The sequence below is a fragment of the Cyanistes caeruleus genome, chromosome 39 (assembly GCF_971803275.1).
Source record: "Cyanistes caeruleus chromosome 39, bCyaCae1.hap1.1, whole genome shotgun sequence".
In the NCBI taxonomy this organism is placed as follows: Eukaryota; Metazoa; Chordata; class Aves; order Passeriformes; family Paridae; genus Cyanistes; species Cyanistes caeruleus.
In genome coordinates, this window is record NC_141740.1 from 385,955 (window position 1) to 407,946 (window position 21,992).

At 53.5% G+C, this 21,992-nt stretch overlaps 2 protein-coding genes across 6 annotated transcripts in view; both read left to right on the forward strand.

The window, feature by feature from the left end:
- The first annotated feature begins 467 nt into the window (after nucleotides 1–467).
- BCKDK (branched chain keto acid dehydrogenase kinase) lies at nucleotides 468–21,780 on the forward strand. Of its 5 annotated transcripts, none has more exons than XM_086872165.1 (12): nucleotides 471–498; nucleotides 4,585–4,761; nucleotides 6,443–6,511; nucleotides 7,481–7,591; nucleotides 8,856–8,903; nucleotides 10,707–10,826; nucleotides 11,171–11,269; nucleotides 12,512–12,585; nucleotides 14,671–14,818; nucleotides 16,364–16,453; nucleotides 17,267–17,422; nucleotides 19,662–21,780. In XM_086872165.1, exons 2-12 carry the CDS (start codon nucleotides 4,588–4,590, stop codon nucleotides 19,947–19,949), a joined length of 1,377 nt encoding a protein of 458 aa, XP_086728291.1. In that variant the 5' UTR covers nucleotides 471–498; nucleotides 4,585–4,587; the 3' UTR covers nucleotides 19,950–21,780. The 5 variants fall into 5 exon arrangements, with proteins under 5 accessions (XP_086728293.1, XP_086728291.1, XP_086728292.1 ...); XM_086872166.1 differs by having other exon boundaries at nucleotides 473–498; nucleotides 14,690–14,818; XM_086872167.1 differs by lacking the exon at nucleotides 14,671–14,818 and having other exon boundaries at nucleotides 468–498.
- The window catches only part of FUS (FUS RNA binding protein), a 37,160-nt gene continuing 36,576 nt past the window's right edge, over nucleotides 21,409–21,992 (forward strand). The window contains exon 1 of the mRNA XM_086872158.1: nucleotides 21,409–21,499. The gene's annotated coding sequence lies outside the window, so the exon portion shown is untranslated. The remainder of the gene's footprint in view (nucleotides 21,500–21,992) is intronic.

A 21,992-nucleotide genomic window follows, 5' to 3' on the forward strand; every position in this document is an offset into this window, starting at 1 on the left:
CCCAAATTTCCCCAGAAAAGGGAATTCAGGATTTGGGATCCCTTTTTCCCCTCAGTTTTCCCTTAAAAAGACTCCGGGATTCCCTTTTCCCCTCAATTTCCCCCTCAGAAAATCTCCAAGTTTCCATTTTCCCCTCAATTTTCCCCAGAAAAAAGCGAATTCAGGATTTGGGATCCCCTTTTCTCCACAATATCCCCCCAAAACATGGGATTTAGGGTTCGGGGGGGAACCCCTTTTTTTTCCCCTCACAAAAAGAGTCCCCAAATCCCTTTTTTTTCCCTCAAAATCCGGCCCCGAGCCCTCTTACCTCACCTCCCGCCGCTCGGGGGCGCCGTTTTCCCGCCACTTCCCCTCAGAGCCTCGCGCACGCGCAGTGCGGCCGGGCCGTACCACCCTGAGGGGAACGCGCGGGGGGAGCCACGCGAGGGGCGGGAACGGGCGAGTCCATTGCGAGCCGAGCCCGGGGAGGCGTCGGGGAGGCCCCGGGGCCGCTGGTTGGTGAGAGGGGGAATTTGGGGAGGGGGTTTTGGGGCGAAATTGAGGGGTTTTGGGGGTAAAATGGAAGGGATTTGGGGAGGAAAGTGAAAGGAAAAGGAGAGTCCGGACAGCGGGGTTGTGTCTGGGACACGGGGCTGGGGAGAAGGACGGGAGGAGAGGTGGGAATGGAGGGGGATTCTGAGGGGACGAGGGGGTTCGGAGCGGTTTTGGGGGGGATTCTGAGGGGGAAAAGGGGGTTCAGAGCGGTTTGGGGGGGATTCTGAGGGGAAAAAGGGGGTTCGGAGCGGTTTTGAGGGGGATTCTGAGGGTAAAAAGGGGTTCGGAGCGATTTTGGGGGGGATTCTGAGGGGACGGGGGGGTTCGGAGCGGTTTTGGGGGGATTATGAGCTAAAAAAGGGGTCCCGGAGCGGTTTTGGGGGAGTTCTGAGGGGAAAAAGGGGTTCGGAGCGGTTTTGGAGGGAATTTGAGCTAAAAAAGGGGGGTTCGGAGAGGTTTTGGGGGGAATTCTGAGGGGAAAAAGGGGGTTCGGAGCGGTTTTGGGGGGAATTTGAGCTAAAAAAGGGGGGTTCGGAGCGGTTTTGGGGGGAATTTGAAGAAAAAAAAGGGGTTCGGAGCGGTTTTGGGGGGAATTCTGAGGGGACGAGGGGGTTCGGAGCGGTTTTGGGGGGAATTTGAAGAAAAAAAAGGGGTTCGGAGCGGTTTTGGGGGGAATTCTGAGGGTAAAAAGGGGTCCCGGAGCGGTTTTGAGGGGGATTCTGAGGGGAAAAAGGGGTCCCGGAGCGGTTTTGGGGGGAATTTGAGCTAAAAAAGGGGGTTCGCAGCGGGTTTGAGGGGGATTCTGAGGGGAAAAAGGGGTTCGGAGCGGTTTTGGGGGGAATTTTGAGCTAAAAAAGGGGGTTCGGAGCGGTTTTGGGAGAATTCTGAGGGGAAAAAGGGGGTTCGGAGCGGTTTTGGGGGGAATTTTGAGCTAAAAAAAGGGGTTCGGAGCGGTTTTGGGGGGAATTCTGAGGGGAAAAAGGGGTTCGCAGCGGTTTTGGGGGGAATTTTGAGCTAAAAAAGGGGGTTCGGAGCGGTTTTGGGGGAATTTGAAGGTAAAAAGGGGTCCCGGAGTGGTTTTGGGGGAGTTCTGAGGGGAAAAAGGGGGTTCGGAGCGGTTTTGAGGGGAATTTGAGCTAAAAAAGGGGGTTCGGAGAGGTTTTGGGGGGAATTTGAAGAAAAAAAAGGGGTTCGGAGCGGTTTTGGGGGGAATTTGAGCTAAAAAAGGGGGGTTCGGAGCGGTTTTGGGGGGAATTTGAGCTAAAAAAGGGGTTCGGAGCGGTTTTGGAGGGAATTTGAGCTAAAAAAGGGGGTTCGGAGAGGTTTTGGGGGAATTCTGAGGGGAAAAAGGGGGTTCGGAGCGGTTTTGGGGGGAATTTGAGCTAAAAAAGGGGGGTTCGGAGCGGTTTTGGGGGAATTCTGAGGGGAAAAAGGGGTTCGGAGCGGTTTTGGGGGGGATTCTGAGGGGGAAAAGGGGGTTCAGAGCGGTTTGGGGGGGATTCTGAGGGGAAAAAGGGGTCCCGGAGCGGTTTGGGGGGAATTCTGAGGGGAAAAAGGGGGTTCAGAGCGGTTTGGGGGGGATTCTGAGGGGAAAAAGGGGGTTCAGAGCGGTTTGGGGGGGATTCTGAGGGTAAAAAGGGGTCCCGGAGCGGTTTTGAGGGGGATTCTGAGGGGAAAAAGGGGGTTCGGAGCGGTTTTGGGGGGAATTTGAGCTAAAAAGGGGAGTCCGGAGTGGTTTTGGGGGAGTTCTGAGGGGAAAAAGGGGGTTCGGAGCGGTTTTGGGGGGAATTTGAGCTAAAAAGGGGAGTCCGGAGTGGTTTTGGGGGAGTTCTGAGGGGAAAAAGGGGGTTCGGAGCGGTTTTGGGGGGAATTTGAAGAAAAAAAAGGGGTTCGCAGCGGTTTTGGGGGGAATTCTGAGGGTAAAAAGGGGTCCCGGAGCGATTTTGGGGGGAATTTGAGCTAAAAAAGGGGTCCCGGAGCTGTTTTGGGGGGAATTTGAGCTAAAAAAGGGGTCCCGGAGCGGTTTTGAGGGGAATTCTGAGGGGAAAAAGGGGGTTCGGAGCGGTTTTGGGGGGAATTTTGAGCTAAAAAAGGGGTCCCGGACACTTAAATCCCCTTCTAGGGGTGTCCCGGAGTTTCTGTTTTGCTCCCGAGTTTCTATTTTGGGAAAACTCTGAGAGGAAAGAAGGGTCCAGGATATTTAAATCTTAATTTTTTGGGGAATTCTGAGGGAAAAAAGGGTCCAGGATATTTAAATCTTAATTTTTTGGGAAAACTCTGAGGGGAAAAAAGGGTCCAGGATATTTAAATCTTAATTTTTTGTGGAATTCTGAGGGGAAAAAAGGGTCCAGGATATTTAAATGTTAATTTTTGGGGAGATTCTGAGGGGAAAAAGGGTCGAGGATATTTAAATCTTAATTTTTGGGGGGATTCTGAGGGGAAAAAGGGTCCAGGATATTTAAATCTTAATTTTTTTGTGTGATTCTGAGGGAAAAAAGGGTCCAGGATATTTAAATGTTAATTTTTTTGTGTGATTCTGAGGGGAAAAAGGGTCCAGGATATTTAAATCTTAATTTTTTGTGGAATTCTGAGGGGAAAAAAGGGTCCAGGATATTTAAATCTTAATTTTTTGTGTGATTCTGAGGGGAAAAAAGGATCCAGGATATTTAAATGTTAATTTTTTTGGGGGATTCTGAGGGGAAAAAAGGGTCCAGGATATTTAAATCTTAATTTTTTGTGTGATTCTGAGGGGAAAAAAGGGTCCAGGATATTTAAATGTTAATTTTTTGGGAAAACTCTGAGGGGAAAAAAGGGTCCAGGATATTTAAATGTTAATTTTTTGGGAAAACTCTGAGGGGAAAAAAGGGTCCAGGATATTTAAATCTTAATTTTTTGGGGGATTCTGAGGGAATTTTGGGAACTTTTTGGGAAATTTTTGAGGGGATTTTGGGAAATTTTTGAGGGAATTTTGGGAAATTTTTGAGGAGATTTTTGTGAAATTTTTGAGGGAATTTTGGGATCATTTTGTGAAATTTTTAAGGGAATTTTGGGAACTTTTTGGGAGATTTTTGAGGGGATTTTTGGGAACTTTTGGGAAAATTTTGAGGGGATTTTGGGAACTTTTGGGAGATTTTGGAGGAGATTTTTGGGAACTTTTGGGAAATTTTTGAGGGGATTTTGGGATAATTTTGGGAAAATTTTGAGGGAATTTTTGGGAACTTTTTGAGGGAATTTTTGGGAAGTTTTGGGAAATTTTTGAGGGAATTTTGGGAACTTTTGGGAAAATTTTGAGGGGATTTTGGGAAATTTTGGGGAAATTTTTGAGGGAATTTTGGGTTCTTTTATGGAGATTTTTGAGGAGATTTTTTGGGATTATTTTGGGAAATTTTTGACGGGATTTTGGGAACTTTTGGGAAAATTTTGAGGGGATTTTGGGAACTTTTGGGAGATTTTGGAGGAGATTTTTGGGAACTTTTATGGAGATTTTTGAGGGGATTTTTGGGAAATTTTTGAGGGGATTTTGGGAACTTTTGGGAAAATTTTGAGGGAATTTTTGGGAACTTTTTGAGGGAATTTTTGGGAAGTTTTGGGAAAATTTTGAGGGAATTTTGGGAACTTTTGGGAAAATTTTGAGGGAATTTTGGGGAGATTTTGGGGAATTTTTTCAGGGAATTTTTAACCCTTTCCCCCCAGGTTTTTAACCCTTTCCCCCCCATTTTTAACCCTTTCCCCCCCATTTTTAACCCTTTCCCCCCCATTTTTAACCCTTTCCCCCCCATTTTTAACCCTTTCCCCCCCAGGTTTTTAACCCTTTCCCCCCCATTTTTAACCCTTTCCCCCCCAGGATTTTAACCCTTTCCCCCCCAGATTTTAACCCTTTCCTGTCCATTTTTAACCCTTTCCCCCCCAGGATTTTAACCCTTTCCCCCCCAGATTTTAACCCTTTCCCCCCAGGTTTTTAACCCTTTCCCCCCCAGGTTTTTAACCCTTTCCCCCCCAGATTTTAACCCTTTCCCGCCCAGGATTTTAACCCTTTCCCCCCCGGTGCAGGAGATGCTCCGGCGCGTTTTGGGGGGGGGTCTGCGGGGGGGGGGAGGGGCGGCGGGACCCCCCCGCGCCCCCGCCCGCGCCGCCGCCGACCAAACCCCCCCGGACCTGGCCCGGGAGCGCTGCAAGGCCGTCACCTCCTTCTACCACCAGCCCGCCATCGACGCCGCCGCCGAGAGGGTGAGAGACCCCTCCCCAAAACCCGGGACTCACAGGGAGACCCCTCCCCAAAACCCGGGACTCCCAGGGAGACCCCTCCCCAAAACCCTGAATCCCTGCAGAGACCCCTCCCCAAATCGGGGAGAGACCCCGCCCCAAAATCCTGAATCCCTGCAGAGACCCCTCCCCAAAACCCTGAACTCCTCCAGAGACCCCTCCCCAAAATCCTGAATTCCTGCAGAGACCCCGCCCCAAAACCCGGGACTCCCAGGGAGACCCCTCCCCAAAATCCTGAATCCCTGCAGAGACCCCTCCCCAAATCGGGGAGAGACCCCGCCCCAAAACCCTGAACTCCTGCAGAGACCCCTCCCCAAATCGGGGAGAGACCCCTCCCCAAAACCCTGAACTCCTGCAGAGACCCCTCCCCAAAATCCTGAATCCCTGCAGAGACCCCTCCCCAAATCGGGGACAGACCCCTCCCCAAAACCCTGAATCCCTGCAGAGACCCCTCCCCAAATCGGGGACAGACCCCTCCCCAAAACCCTGAATCCCTGCAGAGACCCCTCCCCAAAACCCGGGACTCCCAGGGAGACCCCTCCCCAAAATCCTGAATCCCTGCAGAGACCCCTCCCCAAAACCCTGAATCCCTGCAGAGACCCCTCCCCAAAATCCTGAACTCCTGCAGAGACCCCTCCCCAAAACCCTGAATCCCTGCAGAGACCCCTCCCCAAAACCCGGGACTCCCAGGGAGACCCCTCCCCAAAATCCTGAATCCCTGCAGAGACCCCTCCCCAAATCGGGGAGAGACCCCTCCCCAAAACCCTGAATCCCTGCAGAGACCCCTCCCCAAATCGGGGACAGACCCCTCCCCAAAATCCTGAACTCCCAGGGAGACTCCTCCCCAAATCGGGGAGAGACCCCTCCCCAAAACCCTGAACTCCTGCAGAGACCCCTCCCCAAAATCCTGAATTCTTGGGGGGTTTTGGGTCATTTTGGGTGTTTTTGTGGGGTTTGGGAGACATTCTGGGGGATTTTGGGGGGATTTTGGGGGGATTTGGGGTCGTTGATGCGGCCACAGAGAGGGTGAGACCCCTCCCCAAATTCCCCGGGATTTTGGGTCACTTTAGGGGGATTTTGGGGCCATTTTGGGGGGATTTTTAGGGTGCATTTTGGGGAGATTTTGGGGCTGATTTTGCGGAGATTTTGGGGCTGATTTTGGGGCTGTTCTGGGCGGGATTTTGGGGCTGATTTTGGGGGGATTTTGGGGCAGTTTGGGGCTGATTTTGGGGGGATTTTGGGGCTGTTTGGGGGGATTTTGGGGCTGATTTTGGGGCCGTTCTGGGCGGGATTTTGGGGCTGATTTTGGGGGGATTTTGGGACAGTTTGGGGGGATTTTGGGGCCATTTTGGGGGATTTTTAGGGTGGATTTTGGGGGTTTTGGGGTGAATTTTGGGGCAGTTTGGGGAGATTTTGGGGCTGATTTTGGGGCCGTTCTGGGCGGGATTTTGGGGCAGTTTGGGGAGATTTTGGGGCTGATTTTGGGGGGATTTGGGGGCTGATTTTGGGGCAGTTTGGGGGGATTTTGGGGCAGTTTAGGGGGATTTTGGGGCCGTTCTGGGCGGGATTCCCAGGGCAATTCGAGGACGCTTCCCCCCCAATCCCAGAAGATCCCAAAATCTCCTTTTTTCCCCCCAAAACGCAGCCCTCGGTGCGCCTGACCCCCACCACCATGCTGTACTCGGGGCGCTCGCAGGACGGCAGCCACATCCTGGTGAGGGACCCCAAAATCCGGGAGAATTTCCCCAAAATTAGAGGTTTTTCTTTAAAAATCCGGGTGTTTTTCCCAAAAATTCAAGGATTTTAGCCCCAAAATTGAGGGTTTTATCCCCAAAATTGGGGGGTTTTATCCAAAATTTGAGGAGTTTTTCTGAAAACCTGAAAGTTTTTTCCTAAAATTTGGGGGTTTTTACCAAAAAATTTGGGTTTTTTTCCTCAAAGTTTGGGGATTTTTCCCAAAATTTGGGGATTTTTCTCAAAGTTCGGGGGTTTTCCCCAAAATTTGGGGTTTTTTTCCTCAAAGTTTGGGGTTTTTTCCTAAAATTTGGGGTTTTTTCCTTAAAAATTTGGGGTTTTTTCCCAAAATTTGGGGTTTTTTCCTCAAAGTTTGGGGTTTTTTCCAAAATTTGGGGGTTTTTTCCCCAAAGCTTGGGGGTTTTTCCCAAAATTTGGGTTTTTTTCCTTAAAGTTTGGGGGTTTTTCCTAAAATTTGGGGTTTTTTCCTTAAAAATTTGGGTGTTTTTTCCTAAAATTTGTGGTTTTTCCCTAAAATTTGAGGGTTCTCCCCAAAATTTTTTTTTTTACGCAAAATTTGGGTGTTTTTTCCCAAAATTTGGGTTTTTTTCCTCAAAGTTCAGGGGTTTCCCCAAAATTTGAGTTTTTTTCCCCAAAACCCGAGGGTTTGGGAAGGTTTTGAGCGTTCACATCCCCAAAATTTCGCCGTTTGGGAGGAATTTTCAGGGCTGGACCCCCCAAAAAAAATTTGGAATCGGCGGGAAGGGAGTGAAAAATTTGGGGTGAAACCTCCAGAATTTGGGAATTTGCAGAAATCGGGGGAAAAAACCCCAAAATCCGGGTGGGAAAACAGAGCTGGGGGAGGGGGGGATTTTCCCAAAATGCTGGAAATTGTGAGGGGGGTGAGGGAATTTGGGGATTTGCCCAAAATCGTGGTTTTTTGGGGCAGAAAAGCGCCCGGTACCTGCAGCAGGAGCTGCCCGTGCGCATCGCCCACCGCATCCAGGGCTTCCGGAACCTTCCCTTCATCATCGGCTGCAACCCCACCATCCTGCACGTGGTGAGCCCCAAAATGCCCCAAAACCGACCCAAAATCGGCCAAATCTGACCCAAAATCTGCCAAATCTGACCCAAAATCCACCAAAACTGACCCGAAATCAGCCAAAACTGACCCGAAATCCGCCAAATCTGACCCAAAATCTGCCAAATGTGACCCAAAATCTGCCAAAACTGACCCAAAATCGGCCAAATCTGACCCAAAATCCACCAAAACTGACCCGAAATCAGCCAAATCTGACCCAAAATCCCCCAAATCTGACCCAAAATCGGCCAAAACTGACCCAAAATCTGCCAAATCTGACCCAAAATCCACCAAAACTGACCCGAAATCTGCCAAATGTGACCCGAAATCCCCCGGATCCAGCCCGAAATCCCCCAAATCTGACCCAAAATCGGCCAAATCTGACCCAAAATCCACCAAATCTGACCCGAAATCGGCCAAATCTGACCCAAAATCGGCCAAATCTGACCCAAAATCCCCCAAAACTGCCCCAAAATCTGCCAAAACTGCCCCAAAATCTGCCAAAACTGACCCAAAATCTGCCAAATGTGACCCAAAATCCCCAAAACTGACCCAAAATCTGCCAAATCTGACCCGAAATCCCCCAAATCTGACCCGAAATCCACCAAAACTGACCCGAAATCCACCAAAACTGACCCAAAATCCCCCAAATCTGACCCAAAATCGGCCAAATCTGACCCAAAATCCACCAAAACTGACCCAAAATCTGCCAAATCTGACCCGAAATCCACCAAATCTGACCCAAAATCCCCCGGATCCAGCCCAAAATCCCCCAAATCTGACCCAAAATCCCCAAATCTGACCCAAAATCTGCCAAATCTGACCCAAAATCCCCCAAATCTGACCTAAAATCCCCCAAAACTGACCCAAAATCGGCCAAATCTGACCCGAAATCCCGGGGGGTCCCAAAATTCCCGTGGGAATGGGAAATTTTGGGGGGGAATCTGTAAAAATTCCATTGGGGTGTCCCGAAATTCCCGAAATTCCCAGGGGGGTCCCGGAATTCCCGGGGGTTCCCAAAATTCCCAGGGGGTCCCGAAATTCCCGAAATTCCCGGAATTCCCGAAATTCCCGGGGGGATCCTGAAATTCCCGGGGGGTCCCCGAAATTCCCGGAATTCCCGGAATTCCCGAAATTCCCGGGGGGTCCTGAAATTCCCGGGGGGTCCCCGAAATTCCCGGAATTCCCGGAATTGCCGGGATTTTGGCTTTTCCCGGGAGCTGACGCCGTCCCCTCCCCCCAGCACGAGCTCTACATCCGCGCCTTCCAGAAACTGAGCGACTTCCCCCCGGTGAGCACACCTGGGACACACCTGGGGACACACCTGGGGACAGCTGGGGACACCTGGACACACCTGGACACACCTGGGGACACCGGGGACACCTGGGACACACCTGGGGACACACCTGGGACACCTGGGGACACCTGGGGACACACCTGGGGACACCTGGGGACACCTGGGGACACCTGGGGCACACCTGGGACACACCTGGATACACCTGGGCACACCTGGATACACCTGGGGACACCTGGGACACACCTGGGGACACCTGGGGACACCTGGGACACACCTGGATACACCTGGGCACACCTGGGCACACCTGGGCACAGCTGGGGTACAGCTGGGGACACACCTGGGGACACCTGGGGACACACCTGGGGACACCTGGGGACACACCTGGGGACACCTGGGGACACCTGGGGACACCTGGGGTACACCTGGGGTACACCTGGACACACCTGGGAAACACCTGGATACACATGGGCACACATGGACACACCTGGAGACACCTGGGTTACACCTGGGACACACCTGGGGACACCTGGGGACACCTGGGCACACCTGGGGACACCTGGGCACACCTGGGCACACCTGGATACACCTGGGGACACCTGGGGCACACCTGGGCACACCTGGATACACCTGGGGACACACCTGGGGACACCTGGGACACCCCTGAGGGTGTCACCTGTCTCACCTGTGCAGATCCAGGTGCGCAGTGACGAGTGGCGTTACTGTGTGTGTGTATCTCACCTGTCTCACCTGTCTCACCTGTGCAGATCCAGGTGCGCAGTGACGAGTGGCGTTACTGTGTGTGTGTATCTCACCTGTCTCACCTGTCTCACCTGTGCAGATCCAGGTGTGCAGTGACGAGTGGCGTTACTGTGTGTGTGTATCTCACCTGTCTCACCTGTACCTGTCTCACCTGTGCAGATCCAGGTGCGCAGTGACGAGTGGCGTTACTGTGTGTGTGTATCTCACCTGTCTCACCTGTGCAGATCCAGGTGTGCAGTGACGAGTGGCGTTACTGTGTGTGTGTATCTCACCTGTCTCACCTGTCTCACCTGTGCAGATCCAGGTGTGCAGTGACGAGTGGCGTTACTGTGTGTGTGTATCTCACCTGTCTCACCTGTCTCACCTGTCTCACCTGTGCAGATCCAGGTGTGCAGTGACGAGTGGCGTTACTGTGTGTGTGTATCTCACCTGTCTCACCTGTCTCACCTGTGCAGATCCAGGTGCGCAGTGACGAGTGGCGTTACTGTGTGTGTGTATCTCACCTGTCTCACCTGTCTCACCTGTGCAGATCCAGGTGTGCAGTGACGAGTGGCGTTACTGTGTGTGTGTATCTCACCTGTCTGACCTGTCTCACCTGTGCAGATCCAGGTGCGCAGTGACGAGTGGCGTTACTGTGTGTGTGTATCTCACCTGTCTCACCTGTGCAGATCCAGGTGTGCAGTGACGAGTGGCGTTACTGTGTGTGTGTATCTCACCTGTCTCACCTGTCTCACCTGTGCAGATCCAGGTGCGCAGTGACGAGTGGCGTTACTGTGTGTGTGTATCTCACCTGTCTCACCTGTCTCACCTGTGCAGATCCAGGTGCGCAGTGACGAGTCGCGTTACTGTGTGTGTGTATCTCACCTGTCTCACCTGTCTCACCTGTCTCACCTGTGCAGATCCAGGTGCGCAGTGACGAGTCGCGTTACTGTGTGTGTGTATCTCACCTGTCTCACCTGTCTCACCTGTGCAGATCCAGGTGCGCAGTGACGAGTGGCGTTACTGTGTGTGTGTATCTCACCTGTCTCACCTGTGCAGATCCAGGTGCGCAGTGACGAGTCGCGTTACTGTGCGTTGCTGCGGCAGCTGCTGGAGGATCACAAGGACGTGGTGACGCTGCTGGCAGAGGGGCTGAGGGAGTGCAGGAGACACATCCAGGTAACCTCACCTGGGACAGGTAACATCACCTGGGACACACCTGTCTCACCTGTACAATATCACCTGTCCCACCTGTCTCACCTGTCTCACCTGTCTCACCTGTCCCACCTGTCTCACCTGTACAATCTCACCTGTCTCACCTGTCTCACCTGTCCCACCTGTCTCTCACCTGTCTCACCTGTCCCACCTGTCTCACCTGTCTCACCTGTCTCACCTGTCTCACCTGTCCCACCTGTACAATCTCACCTGTCTCACCTGTCTCACCTGTCTCACCTGTCCCACCTGTCTCACCTGTCCCACCTGTCTCACCTGTCTCACCTGTCTCACCTGTCTCACCTGTGCAGGACGAGCGGCTGCTGCGGCCGTTCCTGGACAAGACGCTCACCTCTCGCCTGGGCATGCGGATGCTGGCAGCGCATCACCTGGCGCTGCACGAGGACAAGGTGAGCTCACCTGGGCACACCTGGGGACACCTGGGGACACACCTGGGGACACCTGGGGACACCTGGGCACACCTGGGGACACCTGGGGACACCTGGGACACACCTGGGCACACCTGGGGACACCTGGGGACACACCTGGGGACACCTGGGGACACCTGGGGACACCTGGGCACACCTGGGCACACCTGGGACACACCTGGGGACACCTGGAACACACCTGGGGACACCTGGGCACACCTGGGGGTACCTGGGCACACCTGGGGACACCTGGGGACACCTGGGGACACCTGAGATACACCTGGGGACACCTGGGGACACCTGGGACACACCTGGGGAAACCCAGAACACACCTGGGGACACACCTGGGGACACCTGGGCACACCTGGGACACACCTGGGGACACCTGGGCACACCTGGGGACACACCTGGGGACACCTGGGCACACCTGGGGACACCTGGGGACACCTGGGACACACCTGGGGAAACCCAGAACACACCTGGGCACACCTGGGCACATCTGGGACACACCTGGGCACACCTGGGGACACCTGGGCACACCTGGGGACACCTGGGGACACCTGGTACCCAGTGTAGAACGTTCCAGAACCGATCTAGAACCGAGTCTAGAACCCGCTCTAGAACACACCTAGAACCGAGTCTAGAACGTTCTAGAACCGAGTCTAGAACCGATCTAGAACGTACCTAGAACCGAGTCTAGAACCGATCTAGAACCGGGTCTAGAACCGAGTCTAGAACGTTCTGGAACCCAGTCTAGAACCCGATCTAGAACGTTCTAGAACTTACCTGGATCACACCTGGGGAGAGCTGGGGACACCTGCGGGGAGCTAGAGGGGGTGGGGACACACCTGGGACAGCTGGGGAACACCTGGGCACACCTGGGACACACCCAGAACACCTGGGCACACCTGGGGGCACCTGGGCACACCTGGGGGCACCTGGGGACACCTGGGGACAGCTGGGGAACACCTGGGACACACCTGGGGACACCTGGGACACACCTGGGGACACCCAGAACACACCTGGGCACACCTGGGCACATCTGGGACACACCTGGGACACACCTGGGGACACCTGGGGACACCTGAGATACACCTGGGCACACCTGGGCACACCTGGGCACACCTGAGCACACCTGGCCGTGCAGATGTTGGATTTTTCCCGCCATTCCCGGTTTCTTTCTCACCTTTTCCCGTTTTTCCCCTTTTTCTCCCCAAACCGCAGCCGGATTTCGTCGGCATCATCTGCACCCGCCTGAGCCCCAAGAGACTGATCGAGAAATGGGTGGACTTCGCCAGGTGAGCACACCTGGGCACACCTGGGGGGGCTGGGGACACCTGGGGACACCTGGGGAACACCTGGGGGGGCTGGGGACACCTGGGGACACCTGGGGAACACCTGGGGAACACCTGGGCACACCTGGGGGGGCTGGGGACACCTGGAACACACCTGGGCACACCTGGGGGGGCTGGGGACACCTGGGGAACACCTGGGGAACACCTGGGCACACCTGGGGACACCTGGGGACACCTGGGGGGGCTGGGGACACCTGGGCACACCTGGGGAACACCTGGCGAACACCTGGGCACACCTGGGCACACCTGGGGACACCTGGGGGGGCTGGGGACACCTGGGGGGGTCTGGGGACACCTGGGACACACCTGGGACACACCTGGAACACACCTGGAACACACCTGGAACACACCTGGAACACACCTGGGGGGTCTGGGGACACCTGGGGAACACTTGGGGGCACCTGGAACACACCTGGAACACACCTGGGAACACCTGGGCACACCTGATATACACCTGGACACACCTGGGGGGGTTTGGGGACACCTGGGGACACCTGGGGGGGTCTGGGGACACCTGGGGGGTCTGGGGACACCTGGAACACACCTTGAACACACCTGGAACACACCTGGGCACACCTGGGGGGGTCTGGGGACACCTGGGGAACACTTGGGGGCACCTGGAACACACCTGGAACACACCTGGGAACACCTGGGGACACCTGGGGACACCTGGGGACACACCTGGGGGGGTGTGGGGGGGTCTGGGAACACCTGGGGAACACCTGTAACACACCTGGGAATACCTGAGATACACCTGGGGAACACCTGGGGATACCTGGGGACACCTGGGACACACCCATGACACACCTGGACACACCTGGGGGAAGCCAGGGCCCACCAAGTGCCAGCAGGTGGCTGTGGGTCACAGGTGAGGTCACACAGGTGTGCCCAGGTGTGTCCAGGTGTATCTCAGGTGTGTCCCAGGTGTGTCCAGGTGTATCTCAGGTGTGTCCCAGGTGTGCCCAGGTGTGCCCAGGTGTGTCCAGGTGTGTCCCAGGTGTGTCTCAGGTGTGCCCAGGTGTGCCCAGGTGTGTCCAGGTGTGCCCAGGTGTGTCTCAGGTGTGTCCAGGTGTGTCTCAGGTGTGCCCAGGTGTGTCTCACCTGTCTCAGGTGTATCTCACCTGCACAGGCGGCTCTGCGGGCACCAGTACGGGAACAGAGTGACCCGGGGGGTGACAGGGGGTGGCTGTAGGTGCCAGGTGAGGTCACACAGGTGTATCTCAGGTGTGCCCAGGTGTGCCCAGGTGTGTCTCAGGTGTGTCTCACCTGCACAGGCGGCTCTGCGAGCACCAGTACGGGAACAGAGTGACCCGGGGGTGACTGTAGGTGACTGTAGGTGACAGATAAGGTGTGTCACACCTGTCCAGGTGTGTCTCAGGTGTGTCTCAGGTGTGCCCAGGTGTGTCTCAGGTGTGCCCAGGTGTGTCCAGGTGTGTCCAGGTGTGTCTCAGGTGTGTCTCACCTGCACAGGCGGCTCTGCGAGCACCAGTACGGGAACAGAGTGACCCGGGGGGTGACAGGGGGTGGCTGTAGGTGCCAGATAAGGTGTGTCACACCTGTCCAGGTGTATCTCAGGTGTGCCCAGGTGTGTCTCACCTGTCTCAGGTGTGTCTCACCTGTCGCAGGCGGCTCTGCGGGCACCAGTACGGGAACAGAGTGACCCGGGGGTGACTGTAGGTGACTGTAGGTGACAGATAAGGTGTGTCACACCTGTCCAGGTGTGTCTCAGGTGTGTCTCAGGTGTGCCCAGGTGTGTCTCAGGTGTGTCCAGGTGTGTCTCACCTGTCTCAGGTGTGTCTCACCTGCACAGGCGGCTCTGCGAGCACCAGTACGGGAACAGAGTGACCCGGGGGGTGACAGGGGGTGACTGTAGGTGACAGATAAGGTGTGTCACACCTGTCCAGGTGTGTCTCAGGTGTGCCCAGGTGTGTCCAGGTGTGTCTCAGGTGTGCCCAGGTGTGTCTCAGGTGTGCCCAGGTGTGCCCAGGTGTATCTCAGGTGTGCCCAGGTGTGTCTCACCTGTCTCAGGTGTGTCTCACCTGCACAGGCGGCTCTGCGAGCACCAGTACGGGAACGCGCCGCGCGTGCGCATCAACGGCCACGTGGCCGCGCGGTTCCCGTTCATCCCCCTGCCCCTGGACTACGTCCTGCCCGAGCTGCTCAAGAACGCCATGAGGTACCTGGGGACAGGTGGGGGACACCTGGGGACAGGTGGGGGTACCTGGGGACAGGTGGGGGACACCTGGGGACACCTGGGGACAGGTGACATCACCTGGGGATACCTGGGGGTACCTGGGGACAGGTGTGGGGACACCTGGGGATACCTGGGGACACCTGGGGGTACCTGGGGACAGGTGTGGGACACCTGGGGACACCTGGGGACAGGTGACATCACCTGGGGACACCTGGGGGTACCTGGGGACAGGTGTGGGTACCTGGGGACAGGTGTGGGACACCTGGGGACACCTGGGGACAGGTGACATCACCTGGGGGTACCTGGGGGTACCTGGGGACACCTGGGGGACACCTGGGGATACCTGGGGACAGGTGTGGGGATACCTGGGGACACCTGGGGGTACCTGGGGACAGGTGTGGGACACCTGGGGATACCTGGGGACAGGTGTGGGGATACCTGGGGACACCTGGGGGTACCTGGGGACAGGTGTGGGACACCTGGGGACAGGTGTGGGTACCTGGGGATACCTGGGGACAGGTGACATCACCTGGGGATACCTGGGGGTACCTGGGGACAGGTGTGGGGACACCTAGGGAGAGGTGTGGGGATACCTGGGGGTACCTGGGGACACCTGGGGAACACCTGGGGGACACCTGGGGATACCTGGGGACAGGTGTGGGTACCTGGGGACACCTGGGGACACCTGGGGACAGGTGTGGGGGTACCTGGGGACACACGTGGGGACACCTGGGGATACCTGGGGACAGGTGGGGTGAATTTGGGGTGGATTTGGGGTAATTTGGGGTGATTTTGGGGTGATTTTGGCTGATTTTGGGAGGATTTGGGGTAGTTTGGGCGAATTTGGGTAATTCTGGGTGATTTGGGGTGATTTTGGCTGATTTTGGGGTGATTGTGGGTGATTTTGGGGTGAATTCTGGGTGATTTTGGGTGAATTGTGGCTGATTCTGGGTGATTGTGGGTGATTTTGGGTGATTTTGGGTGATTTGGGGTGATTTTGGCTGATTTTGGGGTGATTTTGGGTGAATTCTGGGTGATTTTGGGGTGATTGTGGGTGATTTTATGGTGATTCTGGGTGATTTGGGGTGATTTGGGCTGATTTTGGGGTGATTGTGGGTGATTTTGGCTGACTTTGGGGCGAATTCTGGGTGATTCGGGGTGATTTTGGCTGATTCTGGGTGATTGTGGGTGATTTTGGGTGATTTTGGGTGATTTGGGGTGATTTTGAGGTGATTTTGGGGTGATTTTGGCTGATTTTGGGGTGATTTTGGGTGAATTTTGGGTGATTTTGGGTGGTTCTGGGTGATTTTGGGGTGATTGTGGCTGATTTTGGGGTGATTGTGGCTGATTTTGGGGTGATTGTGGGTGAATTCTGGGTGGTTCTGGGTGATTTTGGGTGATTTTGGGGTGATTGTGGCTGATTTTGGGGTGATTTTGGGGTGATTGTGGCTGAATTCTGGGTGATTTTGGGGTGATTGTGGCTGATTTTGGGTGATTTTGGGGTGATTGTGGGTGATTTTGGCTCAGGGCGACGATGGAGTCGCACCTGGACACTCCGTACAACGTCCCCGACATCGTGGTGACGATCGCCAACAACGACATCGACCTCGTCATCCGGTACCGGCCCAAAACGGCCCAAAATCACCCCAAAAATGGCCCTAAAAATGTGCCCAAGGTGGCCCCAAAAATGGCCCAAAATGTGGCCGAAAATGGCCCCAAAAATGGCCAAAAATGGCCCTAAAAAGTCCCAAAATGGTCCAAAAAATGTGCCAAAAATGGCACAAAATGTGACCAAAAATGGCCCAAAAAATGTGTCCAAAATGTGCCAAAAATGGCACAAAATGATGCCAAAAATGGCCAAAAATGGCCCAAAAATGGCCCAGAAATGACCCAAAAATGTGCCCAAAAATGGCCAAAAATGGCCCAAAAAAATGTGTCCAAAATGTGCCAAAAATGGCCCAAAATGACCCAAAATGTGGCTAAATCCCCAAATCCCGACATCCCAAACACCCTGAAATGACCCAAATCACCCCAAATCACCCGAATTTTCCGGAATTTTCCCGAATTCCCGTTTTTTGGCAGGATTTCGGACCGGGGGGGAGGAATTCCCCACGATTTGCTGGACAAGGTCACCGAGTACCAGCAGTGACCCAAACACCCCAAAACTCCCTGAAATGACCCAAAACTCCCTGAAATGACCCAAAATCCCTGAAATTTTCCGGAATTTTCCCAAATTCCCGTTTTTTGGCAGGATTTCGGACCAGGGGGGAGGAATTCCCCACGATTTGCTGGACAAGGTCACCGAGTACCAGCAGTGACCCAAACACCCCAAAACACCCCAAAACTCCCTGAAATGACCCAAAATCACCCGAACTTTCCGGAATTTTCCCGAATTTTTTGGAATTTTCCCGAATTCCCGTTTTTTGGCAGGATTTCGGACCGGGGGGGAGGAATTCCCCACGATTTGCTGGACAAGGTCACCGAGTACCATTTCAGCACGGCCGAGGCGAGCGCGCAGGACCCGCGCCTGGGGGGGCCCTTCCGGGGCCTGATGGAGCCCAACGGGCAGGCGGGGCCCATGCACGGGTCAGAGACCCCTCCCCAAATTCCCGGGGGGGGACCCCAAAAAACCGGGAATGAGCCCCCCAGGAATTTGGGATAATCCCCAGAAATCTGGGATCCCACGGGGATGGGGTTTGGGGGGGGTTTGGGGTCTTTAGGGGGGGTTTTGGGGGGTTTGGGGCAGCCCTGGGACCCCTCCCCAAATTCCCGGGGGGGACCCCAAGAAACCGGGAATGAGCCCCCCAAAAATTTGGGATAATCCCCTGAAATCTGGGATCCCACAGGGAAAGGGTTTGGGGGAGTTTGGGGTTTTTAGGGGGGTTTTGGGGGGTTTGGGGCAGCCCTGGGACCCCTCCCCAAATTCCCGGGGGAGACCCCAAAAAACCGGGAATGAGCCCCCCAGGAATTCGGGATAATCCCCTGAAATTTGGGAACAACACCCCGAAATTTGGGATCCCACGGGGATGGGGTTTGGGGGGGGGTTGGGGTCTTTAGGGGGGGTTTTGGGGGGTTTGGGGCAGCCCTGGGACCCCTCCCCAAATTCCCAGGGGGGACCTCAAAAAACCGGGAATGAGCCCCCCAGGAATTCGGGATAATCCCCTGAAGTTTGGGATCCCACAGGGAAAGGGTTTGGGGGGGTTTCGGGGGGATTTGAAGGGTTTTTTGGGGGATTTGGGGCAGCCCTGGGACCCCTCCCCAAATTCCCGGGGGGGACCCCAAAAAACCGGGAATGAGCCCCCCAAAAATTTGGGATAATCCCCAGAAATCTGGGATCCCACAGGGATGGGGTTTGGGGGAGTTTGGGGTTTTTAGGGGGGTTTTGGGGGGTCTTGGGGGGATTTACGGGGTCTTCAGGACCCCTCCCCAAATTCCCGGGGACCCCAAAAAACCGGGAATGACCCCCCCAGGAATTTGGGATAATCCCCAGAAATCTGGGATCCCAGAGGGATGGGGGAGTTTGGGGTTTTTAGGGGGGTTTTGGGGGGTTTTGGGGGATTTTGGGGGATTTGGAGGGGATTTGGGTGGGATTTCACGGGATTCCAATGGGATTTTTTGGGATATTCGGATGGGATTTTTGGGGATATTTGGATGGGATTTTTGGGATATTCAAATGGGATTTTTTGGGGATTTGGATGCTTTTTGGGGGATTTTGATGATTTTTTGGGATATTTGGATGATTTTTCCTGGGATTCGGACGGGATTTTTTGGGATATTTGGATGGGATTTTTGGGATATTTGGATGGGATTTTTGGGATATTCAGATGGGATTTTTGTGGGATTTTGACGATTTTTTTGGGATATTTGGATGATTTTTTGGGATATTTGGATGGGATTTTTGGGATATTTGGATGATTTTTGGGATATTCCGATGATTTTTTTGGGATATTTGGATGATTTTTCTGGGATTGGGACGGGATTTTTTGGGATATTTGGATGGGATTTTTGGGATATTTGGATGGGATTTTTTGGGATATTTGGATGGGATTTTTGGGATATTTGGATGGGATTTTTTGGGATATTTGGATGGGATTTTTGTGGGATTTTGATGATTTTTTGGGATATTCGGATGATATTTTTGGGATATTTTGATGATTTTTTGTGGGATTTGGATGATTTTTTTGGGATATTTTGATGATTTTTTGTGGGATTTGGATGATTTTTTGGGGATATTTGGATGGGATTTTTTTGGGATTCCGATGATTTTTTGGGATATTTGGATGGGATTTTTGGGGGATTCGGATGATTTTTGTGGGATTCCACCAGGATTTTTTTGGGATATTTTGATGATTTTTTTGGGATATTTGGATGATTTTTGGGATATTTGGATGGGATTTTTTGGGATATTTTGATGATTTTTTGGGGATATTCGGATTATTTTTTTGGGATATTTGGATGATTTTTTGGGATATTCAGATGGGATTTTTGTGGGATTTTGATGATTTTTTGGGATATTTGGATGATTTTTTTGGGATATTTGGATGATTTTTCCTGGGATTGGGACGGGATTTTTTGGGATATTTGGATGGGATTTTTGGGATATTTGGATGGGATTTTTTGGGATATTTGGATGGGATTTTTGGGGGATTTTGATGATTTTTTTGGGATATTTGGATGGGATTTTTGTGGGATTCAGATGATTTTTGTGGGATTTGGATGATTTTTTGGGGGTTTTGATAATTTTTTGGGGATATTTGGATGGGATTTTTTGGGACGCCCCTCCGGGATTTTCAGGAATTCCGGGAATTCCCGTCTGTCCCCGCAGGTTCGGCTTCGGGCTGCCCACGTCCCGCGCCTACGCCGAGTACCTGGGCGGGTCCCTGGCGCTGCAGTCGCTGCAGGGCGTCGGCACCGACGTCTACCTGAGGCTGCGGCACATCGACGGCAAGGCCGAGAGCTTCCGCATCTAGGGGGGCTCGGGGGACCCCGGAATCCCGGGATCGGGGCGGGGAGAGCCGGGAGAACCTTCCAGAATTGGGGTTTGGGTCATCAGAACCATGGAGAACCTTCTAGAGTTGGGTTTGGGTCATCAGAACCGTGGAGAACCTTCTAGAATTGGGGTTTGGGTCATCAGAACCGTGGAGAACCTTCTAGAATTGGGGTTGGGTCATCAGAACCATGGAGAACCTTCCAGAATTGGGGTTTGGGTCATCAGAACCGAGGAGAACCTTCCAGAATTGGGGTTGGGTCATCAGAACCGTGGAGAACCTTCTAGAATTGGGGTTTGGGTCATCAGAACCGTGGAGAACCTTCCAGAATTGGGGTTTGGGTCATCAGAACCGTGGAGAACCTTCCAGAATTGGGGTTGGGTCATCAGAACCATGGAGAACCTTCTAGAGTTGGGTTTGGGTCATCAGAACCGTGGAGAACCTTCTAGAGTTGGGGTTTGGGTCATGGAGAACCTTCCAGAATTGGGGTTTGGGTCATCAGAACCGTGGAGAACCTTCTAGAATTGGGGTTTGGGTCATCAGAACCGTGGAGAACCTTCTAGAATTGGGGTTGGGTCATCAGAACCATGGAGAACCTTCCAGAATTGGGGTTTGGGTCATCAGAACCGAGGAGAACCTTCCAGAATTGGGGTTGGGTCATCAGAACCGTGGAGAACCTTCTAGAATTGGGGTTTGGGTCATCAGAACCGTGGAGAACCTTCCAGAATTGGGGTTTGGGTCATCAGAACCGTGGAGAACCTTCCAGAATTGGGGTTGGGTCATCAGAACCATGGAGAACCTTCTAGAGTTGGGTTTGGGTCATCAGAACCGAGGAGAACCTTCTAGAGTTGGGGTTTGGTCATGGAGAGCCTTCCAAAATTGGGTTTGGGTTATCAGAACCGTGGAGAACCTTCTAGAGTTGGGGTTTGGGTCATGGAGAACCTTTTAGAATTGGGTTTGGGTCATCAGAACCGAGGAGAACCTTCCAGAGTTGGGGTTTGGGTCATCAGAACCGTGGAGAACCTTCCAGAATTGGGGTTTGGGTCATCAGAACCGAGGAGAACCTTCCAGAGTCGGGGTTTGGGTCATCAGAACCGTGGAGAACCTTCTAGAGTTGGGTTTGGGTCATCAGAACCGAGGAGAACCTTCCAGAATTGGGGTTGGGTCATCAGAACCGTGGAGAACCTTCCAGAATTGGGGTTTGGGTCATGGAGAACCTTCCAGAGTTGGGTTTGGGTTATCAGAACCGTAGAGAACCTTCTAGAGTTGGGTTTGGGTCATCAGAACCGAGGAGAACCTTCCAGAATTGGGGTTGGGTCATCAGAACCGTGGAGAACCTTCCAGAATTGGGGTTTGGGTCATGGAGAACCTTCCAGAGTTGGGTTTGGGTTATCAGAACCGTAGAGAACCTTCTAGAGTTGGGGTTTGGGTCATGGAGAACCTTTTAGAGTTGGGTTTGGGTCATCAAAACCATGGAGAACCTTCCAAAATTGGGTTTTGGGTCATCAGAACCGTGGAGAACCTTCCAGAATTGGGGTTTGGGTCATCAGAATTTTCCAAAGTTGAGTTTTGGGTCATGGAGAACCTTCTAGAATAGGGGTTTGGTCATCAAACCATGGAGAACCTTCCAAAATTGGGGTTTGGGTCATGAGGAACCTTCCAGAGTTGGGTTTGGGTCATCAGAACCTTCCAGAGTTGGGGTTTGGTCATCAAAACCACGGAGAACCTCCCAAAGTTGGGTTTGGGTCATGGAGAACCTTCTAGAATTGGGTTTGGGTCGTCAGAACCATGGAGGACTTTCCAGAGTTGGGTTTTGGGTCACGAAGGTCATGGAGGCCCTCCCAGATTTGTGTTCTGGGTCATCAGAACCACGGAGAACCTTCCAGAGTTGGACTTTTGGGTTCTGCGGCGGAATCGCCCGAAGTCGGGGTTTGGTCATTAAAAATCATGGAGAGATTTCCAGCTTTGGTCGTGAAGGTCTGGGAGAACCTTCCAGAGTTGGGGTTTGGTCATCAAGGTCATGGAGAACCCCAAAAATCCGGGACTGGGGGCGGGGAAAGCCGGGAGAACCTTCCAGAATTGGGATTTGGTCATCAGAACCAAGAAGAACCTTCCAGAGTTGGGTTTGGGTCATGGAGAACATTCCAGAATTGGGTTTGGGTCATCAG

Excerpts from the sequence above, each read along its gene's own strand:
- BCKDK (XM_086872165.1), top strand. The coding sequence starts at position 4,588 with ATGCTCCGGCGCGTTTTGGGGGGGGGTCTGCGGGGGGGGGGAGGGGCG. Across the intron at positions 11,270-12,511 it reads TGGCGCTGCACGAGGACAAG|CCGGATTTCGTCGGCATCAT; the intron begins GTGAGCTCACCT and ends CCCAAACCGCAG. Across the intron at positions 12,586-14,670 it reads AAATGGGTGGACTTCGCCAG|GTGTGTCTCACCTGCACAGG; the intron begins GTGAGCACACCT and ends CACCTGTCTCAG.